General features: G+C 38.0%; 2 protein-coding genes across 2 annotated transcripts; both read left to right on the plus strand.

The window, feature by feature from the left end:
- Positions 1-8,616: 8,616 nt before the first annotated feature.
- On the plus strand, positions 8,617-11,316 carry LOC116211273 (CSC1-like protein At4g35870). The gene has a single exon (XM_031545569.1). It carries the CDS (start codon positions 8,822-8,824, stop codon positions 11,234-11,236), a length of 2,415 nt encoding a protein of 804 aa, XP_031401429.1. The 5' UTR covers positions 8,617-8,821; the 3' UTR covers positions 11,237-11,316.
- Positions 11,317-13,225: 1,909 nt separating this feature from the next.
- Positions 13,226-14,467, plus strand: LOC116211893 (nuclear receptor subfamily 4 group A member 3-like). Its single transcript, XM_031546433.1, has 3 exons — positions 13,226-13,582; positions 13,673-13,724; positions 14,025-14,467. The coding sequence occupies exons 1-3, from the start codon at positions 13,407-13,409 to the stop codon at positions 14,199-14,201; spliced, it is 405 nt and encodes a 134-aa protein (XP_031402293.1). The 5' UTR covers positions 13,226-13,406; the 3' UTR covers positions 14,202-14,467.
- The last annotated feature ends 4,459 nt before the right edge of the window (positions 14,468-18,926 follow it).

Raw genomic sequence — 18,926 nt, forward strand, 5'->3', positions numbered from 1 at the left:
TTGTTTTATCAGTGGACAAAAACAAAAGACCCCTCTCTCTCTCCCTATAAAAGAAAACGGACAAAGCGATGGTTGAAGGCCAGCAATACATATCGGCAGCCGTGGGCTCCACACGGTAATAAATCCCCTTTCTTACAGTAACAAAATATATGAAAAATAATAATAAGGTTAATTAAAAATTCACTCATTATCCAATCTTTTGTTTACCATATAAAAGAAAACGTTAATTATATTTTTAAATTTTTAACTCGTGCAAACCAAAAGTTCGAAAGATTTGAGAAATTTGATATGAGTTTCACATCAGTCGTAACCCAACTCACGATGTCGCTACTGATCAGCTTGGTCGTATACGCGATAGCAACATTTTTAAGTACTATAATAGATACAATCATGCGCATTATTAGAACAACCTCAAATCGTAAACAATTGTACGTGCATAGCCCTCCTCTTCAATGTAAGGGAAGGATATAACAAACACCATTTGACCTAAGTAGAGCGGATCCAACTGTAATTAAGATCGTAATTAAACACGGGGTTGTTCTGACTTCCGAGGATTCGATGTCAATGAAAACTTGCAAATGAGTAAAATAAAGTCTTTAACTTGAGATTAATATTCGGCAAGGAGGTAAATTTTCTAAGCTGATTAGGATGATTTCTTTAATACTATAATGATTGATTTCTCAATGCAATCGACCAAATCTCGATTACTAACTCGTCTATCGAAATATATGATATATATAATATTATTTTTCTTGTATAATATTCAAGTATGAAAATATATAGAACCACTTTCTATCCTTTCATTGTGATGTACCTAATTGTATGACTCGAATTCGATGATTCTGGTACGATCAAAACACCTATCAATTTGATTCCAGCACGTTTATGTTATATTTGGGGTGATTTTGCTTAATCTAAAGAAGTAAGACTGGTTTTGACTAAGAAGTCATTTATTAATGTTTAGTGATAATAATTCATTTATGATTATCTAATTAATTGCGGTAACGACATTGGGTTGCATTGCATTTTTGCACCGGCGTTTCTTTTTTCTTGCGTTGCGTGTCGATTCGGGCAAAGTCTTCTTAATTACAACCGAAACGTTTCGAACGGACATAACAACATAAGGCTGTGTTTGCCGCCGGATCTTGATTGATGACGGTAGATGATGATAACATCACCCAGGCGTTGACGACGGGAGGGGAAGGGGAAGCGTCAGACAGAGCGAGCGTGCAACCGTCCGAAGCTGAACTGCCTCCTCGACACGTGGCTCCAAGCGGTAAGAAGCAGGTGGCGACAACTTTATGGATTTGGTAAGATGCAAAAAACAAACGGAAAAAAATCTGGTGTCCCACGTGTAATTGCATGATAATTTCTATTTTACTATTTTATTTTAATTAATAATATAATTTTTTTCCATTTGCATTCTTAGTATCATTTGGTTCGAACCAGATTGTCCCATAGCCCCCGAAAAAATGAAACTCTCCCAATAAAAAATTTCTTCACTCAAAAACTCAAGCCTAAAATTTTATTTAAAATGAATAAATAGTGAAAATCTGAACCAACCATTGTTGGCTATTTATATTTTTTTACTTTTGCTATTAGGTATTTTACTACTAAATCTTTGGCTCGATTGGGTAACTCTTTTATACTTTGTTTAAGATCTTATTAATTAATTATATGGTTAATTACATAAAAAACATAAACTTTCAACATTTTATTAATCTTAGCACGAACTTGTTTTCTCGATTCAAGAATACACAAACTATCAACTTAATATCAATGTTAGCACGATATCAATTTTTCAATCGATGGGCCTCAATGGCGGCCGTCGCCTGCCCAACCCGGATTGTGCATGACAGTAGAGGTCTTTGGTAACCCTAATTGGGTGATGGTGGCTGCCGATGAGCCTCCCACAACCTACCCCTTCAGTCTTTTCTTGATTTTACCTTTTTTTTTAATTAGGGAAATGATGGTCTCAATGGGGCCCACTGCCACCCCTAGAAGGTCATCGGCAACCTCAACTACTCCAATCGGGGGTGTGGTCAACGATTCTCGTTTAAATCAACGAAAAATTGAGACGTGTTAAAATTCATATCAAATTGATAGTTTATGTATTTTTCGGTCAAGAAAAAAAATTCGTACTAAAATTAATAAAATGTGAAATGTTTGTATTTTTTAGGTAATTAACCCTGATCAAGTGACTCATTGCAAATTTTGTTTTTCATCCAAAGATCTTTTGACTTTTGTTGTTGTAATTTTATTGTTATTATTATTATTATTGGTCACATAAAAAATGTACAGTATCCTTACTGTATGAACTACGACATAAAAGCGAGGCTATTGCATCACTAAATCATATTATTCTTTCGAAATGATTTGGTTATAGTCAATATTAACTCTGTTAACTTTTTCATTCATAAATTTTTTTAAAAAATATACAAATAAGAATTAATATTTAAAACAAAGAAAATAATAAATAATTTAGAAAAGATTGAGATGAGAAATAGAAAGAACGAAGTTACATAGGAGTCAGGGTTGGAGCCTATTACCAGCCACCATCATGCCTGTCGCCGTTGGGCCGATGGTCGCCGCCGACCTCATCTGAGATAGTGTTCTAGGGGTCCCGTCTACATCCATAGGCTCAATCTCCATGTTAAAGAGATCATGGGGATATAGAAGGGAGACGTGGATCAAATGCCGACTATTACCGTGTCGGGAAGGTTGGCAGTGTCTCTTGTGGCCTTATCTTTTTTTTTCTTTTGAACTTGAAATTATTTTTATATTTCAGAAAATTAAAAAAAAATAACTGAAAACATAATGAAAAATAAGAAAACTTAACGAAAATTGAAATAAATTAACAAAAACTTAAAATTGGCTATAAACAAAACAAAATGGAAAATGTACATGCTTAAATTTACAAGAAGTTTTATTTTTTGCTATAATTAGAAGGAGGACCAAAGTATATACACGAAGAGAAGCAGCATACCTATGATACAGACAAGAATATCCTTCTAGGTATTATTTTTTTCAACTATCATAGGACTTGCAAAAATTTTTAAAAAAAAAAGTTTGTCAAATGCTATGAATATTTCTGCAGTGGTATAATGAAAAGTTTCATGATATTTTATTGTTATAATAGCTTCGATCTAATAGCGAATACGGCTTTGAGTGAAAAGTTGGCATACATGCACAAATTTATCAGATAACCAACTTGTGTAGAATTCAACAAGAAACGCATTCAGTCACATTAGTGATTGCAAGTAGAGCAAATACTATGCATATCTTCATTAATTAGACTGCTAACCGAGAAATTATTACCAATAAAATTACGTGCAAATACAATGTTATTTTTTTAATTACATTTGAGAAGAGAAAAAAACAAAAAAAAGAGTATTAGAAGGCAGCTCAAATTTTGAAAAGTACAAGTAAGAAGGAAGACAATTTGGTAGTGACAAATTGAATTAAACAAATGAGGAGTGTATTGTTTCAAATGAATTTTTGACTCCCGCAAATAGCAGCCACTTAATTGAACAGATGATTCCAACGTCATCATCAATCTGAAAAATACTTCGGGATCTGCATTAATAGGAATTAAGAAAAGGATGATGAGAGGAAGTGCCTATTGCCTATACATACACTCATTACATATTATATAGTATATAGAATTTAATTATTATTTCAGCATTATTATTATATATTGATGATTTCATTTATAGGTTGGCAATTTTTTAAATGGACCGACCATTGAAGGAAGATGATTCGTAGCTTCCTCTTCCTATTTTTTTTCCAAATGAAGCCCCACAGTCCATTTATTATCATATTGTCAAGGACCAAGATTACATTATTGAAACTTTAGCTGGAGGAATGGCTCCATGTACTTCGCATAGTTTTAACTCTAGAAGGATTATAGTTTATATATATATATATATATATATATATATGTGGAGAGGTACAAAAGAGCAAAGTTGCATCGACGTAAAACAATCGCGACTCTATCTATCTATCAATGAAATGAGTGCCCTTGATATATGATATTTCTATCTCTAACTCCTATTTACAAAATTTTCATCGAAAAATGTAAAACAAAAAATCTATTCACTTTCTTGTTACTCCCATGTTCATCTTCCTGCTAGCCGAACCCGTCCCTCGTGGACGAACACAACTAGCTGAGCCAGCCTCGCACCAATGAAATGAGTGCTCTCGATGACAGATCCATCACTAACTCGTAGTTACACAATTTTCATAGAGAAATGTCAAAACAGAAAATCTACCGACTTTCTTGCGCGTTACTCCACCATCATCTTCTTCCTGCTAGTCGAACCCACACCTCGTGGATAAACAAAACTAGCTGAACCATCCTCTTCACTCATTGTATCTGCAGAAGTTCAATAATATTTTTTATAACCTATCAAAAAGGATCAATACACTGAACCACAGATCAGCCAATGACCGGAAATACAAGAGCTCAAATATCCTTAAAATGTTTCCTGGCTTGGAATCAGAGCAAAGATCGGGTCATCTAATCTTATCTAGTCAAAGAGTTCCAAAATAAAACCTAATATTTGGTAATCAGCACATCATATATCCCACTGTATGACTCCCTGTTAACCAATTTCAACACTATTGGCTAAATGCACAATGATAATTAATTTTATATGAAAGATCAATACAACAAAATAACCTATAAAAAAGGATCAATAAAATGAACTACAAATCAGACAATGACCGGAAATACAAGGGATCAAATATTCGTAAATATTTCCTGGGTTGAAAGTAAACCAAATTAGAGCAAAGATCGAGTGATCCAGTCTAATCTAGTCAAATAATTCCAAAATAATACCTAATATTTGCTAATCCACATCATATCCTTAGATCCTCATCCTATCCTATCATCCATCAACAACTGTATCTTGCCACTGTAACCTCTAAGAGCTGCTTTCAAACAATAGACCACTTTAAAGAAAGAACAGAGATTCAAAATTCAAAAAATAATTTTATAGATTAAAAACTAAAAAAAACAAAGAATAGAGATATTTAAGAATTGAAATTCAAGGAATATTATCATTTCAAGTAATATTTTAAAGACAGTCAGTAAACCCGTGAAGTAGCAAGCTAGCTTTCCAATCATTCTGTAAAAAGATAATTAATAATAATAAAAGAGCAATTACAAATAGAATTAACTAAAGATTTTCGATTTTTATTATATAATAATAATAATAATAATAATAATAATAATAGATATCATCCAATATACCTTCTAGCGGTGGATGCTTTGTGGAACTCCTCTACCATTCCATCGTGAATGGTGAGGAATCCGTATTGCTTCAAAATGTCTGCCAATAGCCACTGGCGTCCAACAGCTCGGAATCAACTAGACAAAAATAAATATGAATCTCTTATACCTGCAAAGCAAAGAAACCCTTTTTTTTTTTTGGGTAATAATTCATTATCGTAAGCATGAAGGGTCTAAGACGGCTCTCTGGCCGGAGACAACGTTCCGATGGAAGAGAATATCTGCCATTGAATGGGTGGCTGATGGGTGGGGCCTCAATACCAGCACTAACACATCAAGTGCATCAATTGCGATGCGGTAGAAGACGTGATAATTTTATATAATTTGAGCGTTTTTATAATTTTTAGGAAATAGTTCATTTTAGATAATATTTTTATTTCCTTCATTATAATTTCGTTTTTCCTATTTAAACGATGTAAGCCCTAGAGTTAAGGATAGTTAAGTTTTTTTTGGATGAATAAAATTTCGAGAGAATATTTCTCTATTTTCTCAAATTCGGCCATTAATTGAATTAACGAATTTGATATATATTCCATGGTATTCGTAAAATCAACAGGTTATAAAAGATTATTTTTTGACATTCGTACTCGAATTAACATATTATAATTGTTTTTTAATTTCGCTGCATCACCTGGCCCTGGCTGGAGTGCATTGAAACCACTCCATGGTGCCTCTTAGATAGAGAGAGCAAATTATGTTTGCATGGACAAAGAGAGAGGAAGAAGGGGACGGGCCTGCTGCCACTCTGTCAATCTTGCACTGAAAGAATTAGTCACTGCGTACATCTTGGAAGGAGGAAGAACGAGGTGAGGTGGAAGGAGTTGAATTTGTGAGGAAAATGAAAGTGAGGTGGAAGGAGGGTTAAGTGAGGAAAATGAAAAGAAAAAAAAAAACGAGGGCAAAGGGAATGAGAAGACAATGGACTCTTATACTGATTAAATGGGTCGGGCCGACTCTAAGGCCCATGGGTTGGACTAACTCTAAATAGGCGAACCGTATATATGAATTTTCGGCACTTAATTTTAAGGTAAAATAACACACTAAATAAGTCGATGTTAAATTAGATTGAATGTTTGCTTACGACAAATATATAGGGGATGTCGTAGAAAGTAGGGGTGTGCTGGTCTGGGTACCATGTATTTTTCACGATACTTAGATCCTACCCTATAAGAGATTGATTTTAAGATTTTAGAACAGGATCTTGCCATGTTGAGACACCAAATCGGACCCTATCCAAAATCTATATTATATCACAGGTTTCGAATACTTTATAACAACATGTATTTTTTTTTTCTTTTCAAATGTAATAACAAGAACAAATAAACACAATGACGTATAGCAATACAATCAGGCATGTATGAGGAGAGGCAGAGCTGCTGGACTCTCGATTTAGGGTTTAGAAAAACTTTATGTTTCTATTTTTCTTTTTTTTAGTAGTTATAAGTAGTAACTTCATCTCTTATATTTCACAAATATGAAAATATAAATCATAATAACATACCGACAGACACACATACATATAACAAATTTTGGGTACCGGTTCCGGTTTCGGTATCACTCATGACAAACACATGGACAAGTTGTTTCGACCAAATATGCCAACTCTATTGTGTTCATATTACAAGATTATGGACTCTCTACACAGATATCATGTGTACTTCCTTATGACTAGATTTCGTATTTGTTTCTAACACATATTATTTTCTTTATATCTATATTCATTTGTGGATCATATTTGACAAGTTATGATCTAATTTTGATCATATAAAAATTGACAAAAATTTTACCACACATGCACCGGATCTACTAGTTGAAATATTGATATAGCAAAAAATCCTATAAATAGAACTCCACCACACAAATTAAACCACAAAAATTTACTACTTAATCACAAAACTCTACTTTTCCCATCTGATTTGTCTGATCTTTGCTCCTTCATCTGTCTCCTCGCTAATATGTCTATATCCTTCTTAAAGTAGACATATGATTATAACCTATGTAATATAATATAATATTTCAATATACGCTTCTTAGGCACATATAGATTGTTTGATAAAATTAATATATGTAATTACGATAATACTGATTTAGCATATTATTTTTTCGTACTTGCGGAACCCCATCGGATGATACGCGTCATGTTTTAGATTTTATTGTTGTTATATGCAAGAAAACTGAGGGAAGAAACATAAAGAAAAGAGATCTGGACATGCGAATGCAAAGTTCATCAGCCATTGGATATGAATTTCCTTTTTCTTTCAAATTCCTTGAATAAATGAAATATGGGTGGTTTTTTTTTCTGTTTTTCTTTTATAATATATTCATGGATGTTTATAATTATACCCAAATTACTAGCCTGGAGTTATGAGAAAGGATAGATAAATATAATGAGATATTCCCCCGATCCTATTAGCTAAACTCATTCTGTTTCAAGCTTCCGTTTAGTCCTGTCCGTTACTTGTTTCGTATAAATTTTAAATCATCATATTGTAAATAAAATCCATTCACATAGAACGCAGTCCAATTACCCCCCATGCAGTGGTCAATTAACATCGAGTTTTTGGCTTTACCAACACAATTGTCTTTGGCGGAGTACTCTGGTAAAATGCTTGTTTGCATCGTGAAATTTCTTCAGTCTCTTTGAGAAATTATCTCGGCTTTTCTGCAAGCCATTGGATCAACCATTTGTAATGAAACCAAGATTAATTGGTGACACAAGGCATAAAGGACGATTTCTTAAATTAACTAAACAACTTTCCAAACTTTCACCTTTAAAATTTTCGGAAAAATAAGCTAACATTTTACTTCAAAATTATGGCAGGAACTTTGCTCCCATGAAACCCAAAGTTCCTCGGTACGAGTTGCTTTGGTTCCAAGCTCATTTTCTACGGGCCTCATTTGGGTCGTGGCTTGCTATTCTAAACAGGTTATTGGCCAAGAAAAGCTTTCCAAGTGAGGCTACCTTATTGATTTTTTATCTCGGTGTATTTGTTCTATGTTAAGGAAATAGAGACTCGACTTTGAGACCTAATTGAATTGTAATATGTTTATCTTTTCTCGGTTTCACGGGATTTGGATAAGTGCGTGTCGTGAACGTTTTGTGAGTTAATAAATATCATTGGTTATTCACAAAAAAATAAAAAAATAAATAAAAATTGTAAATGCAACCGATTTACGTTTTCCTTGTCTGATTAAGTAATCTTTTTTTAATTTTTTTTTCTTGTTTTCATTTTTTTGGGTGAAAGTGAAAAGTTCCTTAAAGTTAGCGCCTCATTTCGTAATATACCAAATCTTTTATGTCGTCTTCTTCATCCGCCCTTTGCTTTTCGCCCAGGCAAGCAAAGCGAATCCTCAGCTCTTCTTCATTGGCTCATCTCGACTCTGTTCTTCAAATTCAGCTGAAACCCTAACCCTAATCCCCAAATCCTACCTCTCTACCTCCTTATGAGCCAAAATCCATACTTGCTGCAGCTCCCACTCGCAATCGCCCGAAAACGCTGAATCCGGTCCTCAATTTTGGCTCCCCCAATGGCCGTATCCGTCTCTTCTCCGCCCCCCGGCGGGGACGGAGACGACGACTTTGCCGCCGCGTGGTATGGCAACATCCAGTACCTTCTCAACATATCGTCGATCGGGGCCTTCTTCTGCGTCTTCATCTTCCTATCCCTCAAGCTCCGGAGCGACCATCGCATCCCTGGCCCCGCTGCCCTCGTCACCAAGCTCCTTGCCGTGTGGCATGCCACTGGCCACGAGATCGCCCGACACTGCGGGGCTGACGCCGCCCAGTTCCTCGTCATCGAGGGCGGCAGCTTCGGCCTGCTCCTGCCCATGGCCGCACTCGCAGTTTTTGTATTGCTTCTGGTTAATCTCTACGGAGGTAATGCTGTCATGACCGATCAGTTCTCAAAAACGACGATAACACACATCGAGAAGGGCTCGAGCTTGCTCTGGATCCACTTCCTGTTTGCGGTTGTTGTCATCATCTTAGTGCATTTCGGTATTAACGCCATACAAGAGAGGCTAAAAGTTACTAGGTTTAGAGATGGAAATGGGAACCCTAGCTACTCTAGTGCGAACTCAACTGCCATATTTACGATCATGGTGCAGGGTTTACCAAAGAGTTTAGGATCTGATAACGTCGAGTTGAAAGAATATTTTCAGCACAAGTATCCGGGGAAGATTTATCGGATCATCTTACCTATGGATTTGTGTGCTTTAGATGATCTAGCCTCAGAATTAGTTAAGGTTAGGGATGAGATCTTTTGGTTGGTTGCTCGAATAGACTCGAGGCTTTTGCCCGAGAATGGTGGAGACCAGGAGTATGGTGGTGATCTGGTGGAGGGAATGCGGCGTCGGTTGGTCCGTATATGGAGGAAAGTGAATCATTGCTGGGATCGGGTCTTGGAAAGCTTTGGTTTTACCGACGAGGCAAAGCTGAGAAAATTACAGGAACTGAGAGCGGAGTTGGAGACTGAGCTATCGGCTTATAAAGAGGGCCGTGCACCCGGTGCAGGCATCGCGTTCGTGATATTCAAGGATGTATATACAGCCAATAAAGCAGTCCAGGATTTCAGGAATGAAAAGAAGCGGAGGATGGGGAAGTTCTTCTCTGTGATGGAGCTGCGGCTTCAGAGGAACCAGTGGAAGGTTGAGCGGGCCCCACTGGCTACAGACATCTACTGGAACCACCTGGGACTGACGAAGTTCTCAATGAGGCTTCGAAGAGTGATTGTTAACACCTGCTTGTTGCTAATGCTAGTCTTCTTCAGCTCCCCTCTCGCAGTAATCACTGCGGTGAAGAGCGCAGGAAGAATTATTGATGCAGAAGCAATGGACAATGCCCAGTTGTGGTTGGCTTGGGTTCAGAGCTCGAGTTGGTTTGGTTCCCTGATCTTCCAGTTCTTGCCTAATGTGATCATATTCTTGAGTATGTACATAATAATCCCGTCGGTCCTTTCCAATCTCTCGAAGTTCGAGCGGCACTTGACTATGTCGGGGGAGCACCGGGCAGCCCTAATCAAGATGGTCTGTTTTTTCCTGGTTAACCTCATCCTCCTCAGGGGCTTGGTTGAGTCATCCCTAGAGAGCGCTCTCCTAAGAATGGGCCGGTGCTATTTGGATGGAGAGGATTGCAAGAAAATTGAGCAGTACATGAGCGCGTCATTCCTCTCAAGATCGTGCCTCTCCTCTCTTGCCTTCTTAATCACCAGTACTTTCCTTGGGATTTCCTATGATCTACTGGCCCCGATACCTTGGATCAAGAACAAGATCAAGAAGTTTCGGAAAAATGACATGCTTGAGCTCGTCCCCGAACAAACGGATGGCCGACCGCTTGAAGAGCAGCAGGAAATCTCAAGCCTTCGCAGGCCCCTTCTGCCACAGAATATATTTGACTCGCCAAGAGCAAATGGAGCCGAGATTCCTGGGCAGGACCTCACAGAATACCCCTTGAACAGTGCATCCCCTGTGCCAAAGCAGACATTTGATTTTGCCCAGTATTATGCATTTAACTTAACAATATTTGCCCTCACAATGATATATTCTTCCTTCGCTCCGCTTGTGGTACCTGTTGGAGCAGCTTACTTCGGCTACAGATATGTGGTCGATAAGTACAACTTCCTGTTTGTGTATAGAGTGCGCGGGTTTCCTGCAGGTAATGATGGGAAGTTAATGGACACGGTACTGAGCATAATGAGGTTCTGCGTGGATCTCTACCTGCTATCGATGCTTCTCTACTTCTCCGTCCGAGGAGATTCCACAAAGCTTCAGGCGATCTTCACGCTCGGGTTGTTAGTGGTGTACAAACTTTTGCCTTCTAGTAATGATAACTTCCATCCTGCTCTTTTGGAAGGTGTACAATCTGTTGAAACTGTTGTTGAGGGGCCTATTGACTATGAGGTTTTCTCACAGCCCAAGTTCGACTGGGATACATACTACACGTAATGTAAATCGTCAGCTTTGTACCATTGACTTGTCTCATTGATTTGCTCGTTTGATGCCACCTTCTCTGGTCTTTGAAGAAACTGCATGTCGAACTGCAATTGACCCTACAGGGTTAGGGATGATGACAAGATGTTACGATGGCTCATTTTCGACTTGTTTGTTCCGGTGGTATCGTACGCTGTTTTGTGCAGTATGCCGTTCGCATAGAATGTTCATCTTACTTGGCTTAAGTCACACTGAATAGGTAATACTATGCTCTGCGGTTCGAAAAGCTCAAATGATCATAACGATGTTGGACATGCATGAAATATAATTAGACATTTGTTATCTGCTGTTTGCTCTTCTCGGGTTTTAGGGAAACCGGTATTAGATTAAGTCGATAATTTGCTATTGAGTGAAACATCAAAGATTCTATTGCTTGCCAAGATCAAATCCTCGACTTCCTGAACATATAGAAGTCCAAGATTAATCTTCGCCGTAAAGAGCACCTCTCTATCATCATCGACACCAGAGGATCACATTCTATGCAGAGCACTTGTTCAAGTTGCTCGAATGAACCGGTTCTTCATGTATTCATGCGAGTTACAAAAGGATGGCAATATCCGGGTATCGGAATGCCACATGCTGTCAACTTTATGAGTGTCATGTGATTGAAATCCTATCAATGATTATAGGGATTTTGTCTCGAGCAGCTTAGTTAAATTCATAGTAAATTTAACCATATCACGCACTCGAATAAATGTTGGGACTCTGTTGGAAAGCTTCGTGTTTCGTGCCCAAGAAGATAATGGAGAAACTACACCAACGACCAAAAATCAACCTATTCCAACATTCACTTCCTGAGACAATTGTTGTCATACTAGCAGCAGCAGGGGTGTGCATGAATATTGGATATACCTGGAACCGGTTGAAATCTACCTGTTAGGGTAGAGTCCGGGTAATTCCAATTGAAAATAGGGTAGGGTCCGGGTAATAATTTAATAAACATGTGAAAATAAGTTCCGATTTCAATATACATGGTACCTATGGAACCGGTACTCCAGACCTATAATTTTTCTGAAAAAAATTATTTTATATTTACATAATTCTCTATATGCGATGTAGTATTTACGTAATCCTAAGGAGAGCTTATTTGATTTGTTTACTAAGAAGAACTACATCAGCCTTTTTTTATTAAATAACTACATAATTTTTTAGTTGCGTATTTACTTTGTTTATTGTATAATCCTAATGAGAGCTACATAATCTCTTAGTTTTGTGGATGAATGTGATCCGATTAATCTATGTTGAAATTTATTTGTTTTGCATGATTGTGAATGAGATCTTTTCGATTTTATTTATTTATTTCATTTATTGTGCTTGAAGCGGAAAAAAAATTTATAGGTTCCGACAGAATATCTGGAATATGTAGTATAATTCAAGTTCCAAGTAAATTTCGGTTCTAGATTCTAACAAGGTAGGGTTTAATTTCAAAATCTTGAAACTTATCCCTAGGGTAGAATCCAGATACCATTTAAAAAAAATAAAAAAAAATACTCGAATCCGCATATCCCTAACTCACTAATAGTTTACGTATTGTCTAAAGTTTGTTAGAGGGCAATATTTAATACGTATTCGCACATTCCAAGAATGACTTGACATGAAAAAAGGGTCGATAAATTCCCGATTTGATGCCCTCAATTGAAATGTTTTATAAAGATTTAGCCATGTGATTGTTGGCAAATTAAAACATGGGGAAAGGGAAAGGGAAGGGGAAGAGACCTTGGGGAAACCCAGTCAAGAGTCAAAAAAATCAGACCCCCCTATATTAACTCTTGGCCATGCAAAATCCATTAATTCCCCTCTCTTCTCCTCCTTCTTCACTCTTATCTCATCCAAATTCCTCCACTTGTTCTGCCTCTCTGAGCTAATTAATTAATTAATTAATTAAATTAAATTAAGACTTTTCAAAATAAACTGATAATTACAAACACTTTGTTAGCTTATTACTATTTATAAACAGGTGGGACAGCAAATTTAAAGGTCTCACTGGCAAGCTGTCCCTCAGAGGTTTCAGTTTCTAGTTTCTTTTTCTTCTCAGCGTCAGACCCATAATCCGCGGAGAGCAGAGCCAAATACAGGAAAAGAAATTCTCAAAAAAAGAAAGGAAAAAAAAAAAAGATATTGCGATATGCATCACTGCGGAGTGAAGAGCAGCCTTCTCGATCCATCTACGACCAATCACCACCACCACCACCATCATCATCATCATCACTATCAACAACAGCAGCCTCTTTGTCCGAAGCCCCGACGTCCAGGATGTGCCACGCCGGAGCTCCTCGTGCCCTTCAGATGTACCCAACACAGGTTCCATTCAGCCCTCTGCCTTAATTATTATCTTTTCAAAGGAAATGCTCTAATAAGGGAATGTACTTATTTGAACATTTTTTCGCCCAGCCAACCAACTGGGGATGGGAGAAGTGGGATTCTGAATCTGATTGTGGACAAGGTTGGTGATTTCTCATGCCCTCATGCTCAATGAACGAGTCTCTCTTGAGCATGCATCATACATTTCTTGAACAGCAAGCCAAAAAGAAAAGGACTTCAAGTCATGATCGGGATAAGAAAATGGGAATGGTGGTATAAGATATCACCGTCTTCTATGTATAGTGATTCCATTCCATTCCATTCTCTGACCCTTTTTGTCAAGCATGCCGTAGATTGATAGTACAGACGGGGACTTAAAGCCCTCGAAAAGGCAATGTTTTTAGTTGTTGACGCTAATAAGACTTTGGTTTTTCAAATACAGGCAGTGGAAGGCCGAGAACCGACATGCACGGGGTGCCTTCCCCCGTGCTATGCAGGATCTCCTCCCAGCAGAACTGACAACCCTTTGATTCACGATGTGCAGTTCATTCGCCAGACCGAGCTTCTTTCACCTTTTACACGAACGAAACTTTCCGATAAATTTGGATTCCCTGTATGAATGAACGGGCTTCTTCATCCTAACCTAGCCTCAGGTTTAAAAGGAAGAAGAAAGGATTCGGATTCGGAAGATAACACATCCCCATCCTCAATTTGGGATCTCTGGCATTAGAGGAACCATCTTGAGGCATTTTTGCAGAGTCTATACATAAATAGAAAAATTACAGATTTTTCATTGTGACTCGGTCTTTGTAAATATATTCTGGTCATATGTTTGTAAATGCTTTTTTTTTTCCCAAGACTATGATATCTGATTTGTTATTTTCATTAATACAGTCGGTAATTGCGGTAGCGTTGCAGGACTATATAAACTATTCCGGATCTCTAGCACTCCCTTTAAAAACATTAGCCAAATGTCGTCATAGATGGTAAACAAACTGGAACCAGAGAACCCCTATAGAGCATATTACGACAATTTTCTTAAAATCAAAGATTCGAAGATACGATCCCAAGGGGTGTGACTCATTGGACCGGGGAGCTCAGATGGGCTGTAACATAGTAGGACGGCTTAAGGGCAGATCGATCAGTTGAAGTGGTAATATATAGGCCGGCTAGCTGGCTTCGTCCATATTATGTTTGGCAAGCCCGGGATGCAGAGATTCATTGACATATACAGGTCTTGAATAATCACACATACAATAAGATAATCGATAAAATGGACTTTGCTCGGTTAACGGATGAGGTTAAGGGAAAGGCTGGGCCAATTATATCTCAGATCCCGGCCATGTCGTTGTAAGATATATTTACGAAGATCCAATTAAAGATATAGGTTGAAGCAACCTTGTGGGGCAAGAAATTTTGCTATTCCTGCAAGGACGATAACAGGCTTCCCCAGTAAGCAAAATATATCCATGGCATCACCTTCAAGGAGCTTGCAGGAAGTCGAATCTTCATTGTGCACAGAGAAAGATCTTCTTCAGTCGCCAGATAAATCGGCTTCCACAGGTACGGATGGTGGAAGTCGCCTTGGTGTGTAACATAACATGAAGCAGATAACCATTGGCTCGGCGGGCTTTGTCTTCCAGTCCACTCATCCTAGAACATCAAGAATTATGTCTACATTTTAATGGAATGAAACATGCAGTGCAGGCTCAACGGATCTCTAATGCAGAGGCTGGCTTCTCCAGTATCAATCTACCCTTCCTTGCCCTTTAAGGGCATGGCCTATCTGAAAGTGAAAAGTTCGTATAGCATTCATTTCCCAATAATTATTCATACCCCTATACTTCTAGAAACATTTTGACAGCATCTCTTATGGCAAATATAGGTGGCTGCAGGCGGACCGGTTCTTGGAAAACCGTCAAATGCCTGTCCTCGAGAGAGAGCATAATAGACATATTTGACAATGGTGGGGGTCCTCGCCAGCGCGCAGCACGACCCCCTAATCGGGGTCGATGGAGCCCTTCACCATAATAGGCTTCTCTTAATTCGAGATGGACGGAATGGAAGGGACCATCCTTACGGTTTTGAAAGGGGACGGGTTTGAAAGTACAATAGAAGTCTCTTTGTTAATAGACGATAAGAAAAGGGTCGTCGATTCCTGGATTATCGGCATTGGACCAGCACGAGATCGCTGAACCTTGGGGGCGTGCTTGATTTTCGTAGGACACGGGAAACATGGTCTCCTCGTCAATTCCCTTGTAGGACAAGAAATATAAATGTCGTTAAACGGTAAAAGAAAGGAATTCTTAGGACTAGTAGTTTAATAGCTTATACTGTTCACTTAATTAGAAAAAATGGACATGAATGAGATTTAAGGTTCTCGATTTAACAGTACCTAATTTAATTGCGTGTATTATCATAGTTCAAAAATCAGTATACTAATCTGGAATTTGTGAACCAGCACGACACGTAGCCGGCAGAGTCGACGGGCCCATAACCAGTTCTGACTTGAGAGTTGATGTTTTGGCCGATCAAAACGACCCAATTTCGACGATAACAAACTTATGAAGAAGCATATACCGATCTCTCAACGTAACTTATCAGATTGGAGGAGATACTTATTAAATGGGTTATTTGAAATTCATTCTCCACCGTCCTGGACTTGCAACTGCATAGAAGAATCATTTGCCTGGAATTGAGAGATCGAACTAAAGAGGAGACTTGGATCTGCCTAGAAAACCACTACGAGATTAACAGTAATTGTTAATTTACGTATTAAACTAAGGCACGTGTAATCACAAAGTATCGTGTAATTGGCAAATTATGTTTCAAGAGAGTGAATTTTACTTTAAGGAGGTTCAAATGCACTGAGAACACCTTGTACTTTGGACCAAATTGACACCTGAGCAAGAATTAGTTCATTAAAATATATATACTGGGAAGTGTACTATGAAGTATGAACTGCTTGTTACCTAATTCACAATAATTACGAGACACGATGCAATTAGCAAACTAGCTCAGTACCGCGAACTTTACCCAACACCTCCAAGTCGGGATCAAGTTAAACCCAAGCCAATATTAGTCTTATCTCATGCATTAAATAGAAAGCACCTCGTATTCGGGAAAAAAAAACCTATGCCATCTCCCAAATATATCCAAACGAAATAAGTATATGTCAAGATGATCAGAATAATATGGCGTTTGTTTAAGTATTCATCCACCTATCTTTTTTATTTATTAATTTCTCTGTGTTATCTCACTATCTATTATTTGGTTATACTAATATATTTTTTATTCTTTTTTTCTTGGTAACATTTTTTTCGTGGAAGACGTTACTCTTATAATTTCGAAAATTAAGCATTAAAGGTTATTTTCTCTCTCAATAAGTGCATTTTTCGGAGCTCGAACTTTTATTCTCCACCTTACGAGGATTTGAACAGTTTACTATTCAACCAACATTTTATTGATTAGCATTTATATTCTATATACTAAGTATGATCCATTATGGAATACAAGGGTCCTACTCCTCCCCTTTTTTCTTCTTTTTTTTTCTCCACCACATAACATCCGGAAATTCTATGAATCATGACTAATTTATGTTTAATCAAACCAATCCATTAAAACTTGCTAATCATGGAATTTCTTCATTTAATACTTGAACTTGAAACTTTGCTCCAAAAGAACAGATATCAAATTACCCGAAGTTGGTTGCATTCTCCCTTTTTTTTTTTTTAACTTTCCACACTTCTGCCAACTTTTTGTCTTTTCTTTTATTATTCATAGTAATCACTGCCAACTTATTTTATGCCCCTCCGTGTCTCCATATATTCTATTCATATATTGAGAGGGAAAAAAAAAAGGAAAAAGGTAAATCGACAACAGGTAAAAAGAAAAAATGGACGAACTTTTCACCCAAGAAAGAAAGGTGGATGGACTAAATGGGGTGAAAGCACGACGCTTGACTCTGCAATTTTAATGCTTTGTTTCCGTTGACAGTGTCATTCTCATTAAGTTAAAACAATTATAAGTACTATTAACTATATTATCATTTTTAATTACTATATTGTCAATAGTGAAGTTTGTAGAAACTAGAAAACGTAAAACCGATGCATGAAAACCTCTGCAACATCACGCCTCTGCAACATCACCAAATAAGATGATCGATGTCGAGTCAAGGAGGACAACTGGCAAGTCTATAAATTCTTTCATTCCTGTTTTAAAGCCTAAGTTAAGTGTGGGAGAAAGCACCCTCAATCTCGACTTCACTGCAATCTTCGACACAGGAACTTTATTTACATACTTGAATGAGCCGGCATATACGCTCGTGTCCGAGAGTGTAAGTAAATTCGAGTTACTTTCATGTCACCACATACATTTCTTGTTCTATGGCAATGTCCTTACTTCCTGCAATATACCAATATCCTGCGCTGTCACAACATCCCTCAGTTCAATTCTCGAGCTAAAGAGAAAAGACGACCATCGGACCCATATATTCCTTTCAAGTACTGCTACGATCTAAGGTTAGTTTATATTTGGGGCAATCAAAGTGTGACTTGTGACAGTGTTATGTGTTTTTTTCCCCCCCTTGTCCCTTCGGTTTCTAGTGGCGCTGAGTCTTAACACAATACATCCATACGGTCCAAACCTGAGCAGCTTCGAGACCTCGACTCTGAATTTGACAATGAAAGGAGGATACATATTTTCTCTCGCCGATCCCGTGCCTGTAATCCCCATCAATGTAAGTTGATGCATCGTGATGCTCACTTTCATGTGCTGTGCCAAGAGCAGTATTGTCATCCGATGAGACTGCCTGGTAACCGAACAGGGATAATTGTTTTTTTCCTTGTATCTTCAGGTTACAGTGCAGATGATACGAGCACAGTGGCAATCAGCCCGAGTATACCTCCTACAATGCCGCCAACTTCAAGTCCCACTCCGAACCCAACGGCTACTTTTGGTCCTTAAGTCAGCCCTGAAGAGACTCTAGGCAATGGCAACAATTCCCGAACATCGGGAGTGGTGCCCGACCCCTGCGTCGGGTCGTTCATGGCACTTAAGCCCTTCCATCTACGCCTAAGTGATTATTTTTTCGACGCTTTTAGCTATTTACAGATTCTTTTTCGGTTTTTGATCTTCCGAGTCTTCATCAGCTGCTACATCGTAGTTATGACGAAATATTCTCATTCCATTTAGTACACTGAAAGTAACACAGAAATATGCATTTTTACTTCAAATGCTCCTAGAGATGCATCAGGTTCTGGGCAACAACGGCCTTAATTTCGATGCAATGGTGATTGTAACAAATCAATCACCCGTTGTATTATAATCGATGAGGCAACAAATC

Source organism: Punica granatum, chromosome 6 (genome assembly GCF_007655135.1).
Source record: "Punica granatum isolate Tunisia-2019 chromosome 6, ASM765513v2, whole genome shotgun sequence".
Lineage (NCBI taxonomy): Eukaryota > Viridiplantae > Streptophyta > Magnoliopsida > Myrtales > Lythraceae > Punica > Punica granatum.

Coding starts and splice junctions, on each gene's coding strand:
- LOC116211273 (XM_031545569.1), top strand. CDS start 8,822: ATGGCCGTATCCGTCTCTTCTCCGCCCCCCGGCGGGGACGGAGACGAC.
- LOC116211893 (XM_031546433.1), top strand. CDS start 13,407: ATGCATCACTGCGGAGTGAAGAGCAGCCTTCTCGATCCATCTACGACC. Junction 13,583..13,672: donor TTCAGATGTACCCAACACAG/GTTCCATTCAGC, acceptor TTTTTCGCCCAG/CCAACCAACTGGGGATGGGA. Junction 13,725..14,024: donor TGAATCTGATTGTGGACAAG/GTTGGTGATTTC, acceptor TTTCAAATACAG/GCAGTGGAAGGCCGAGAACC.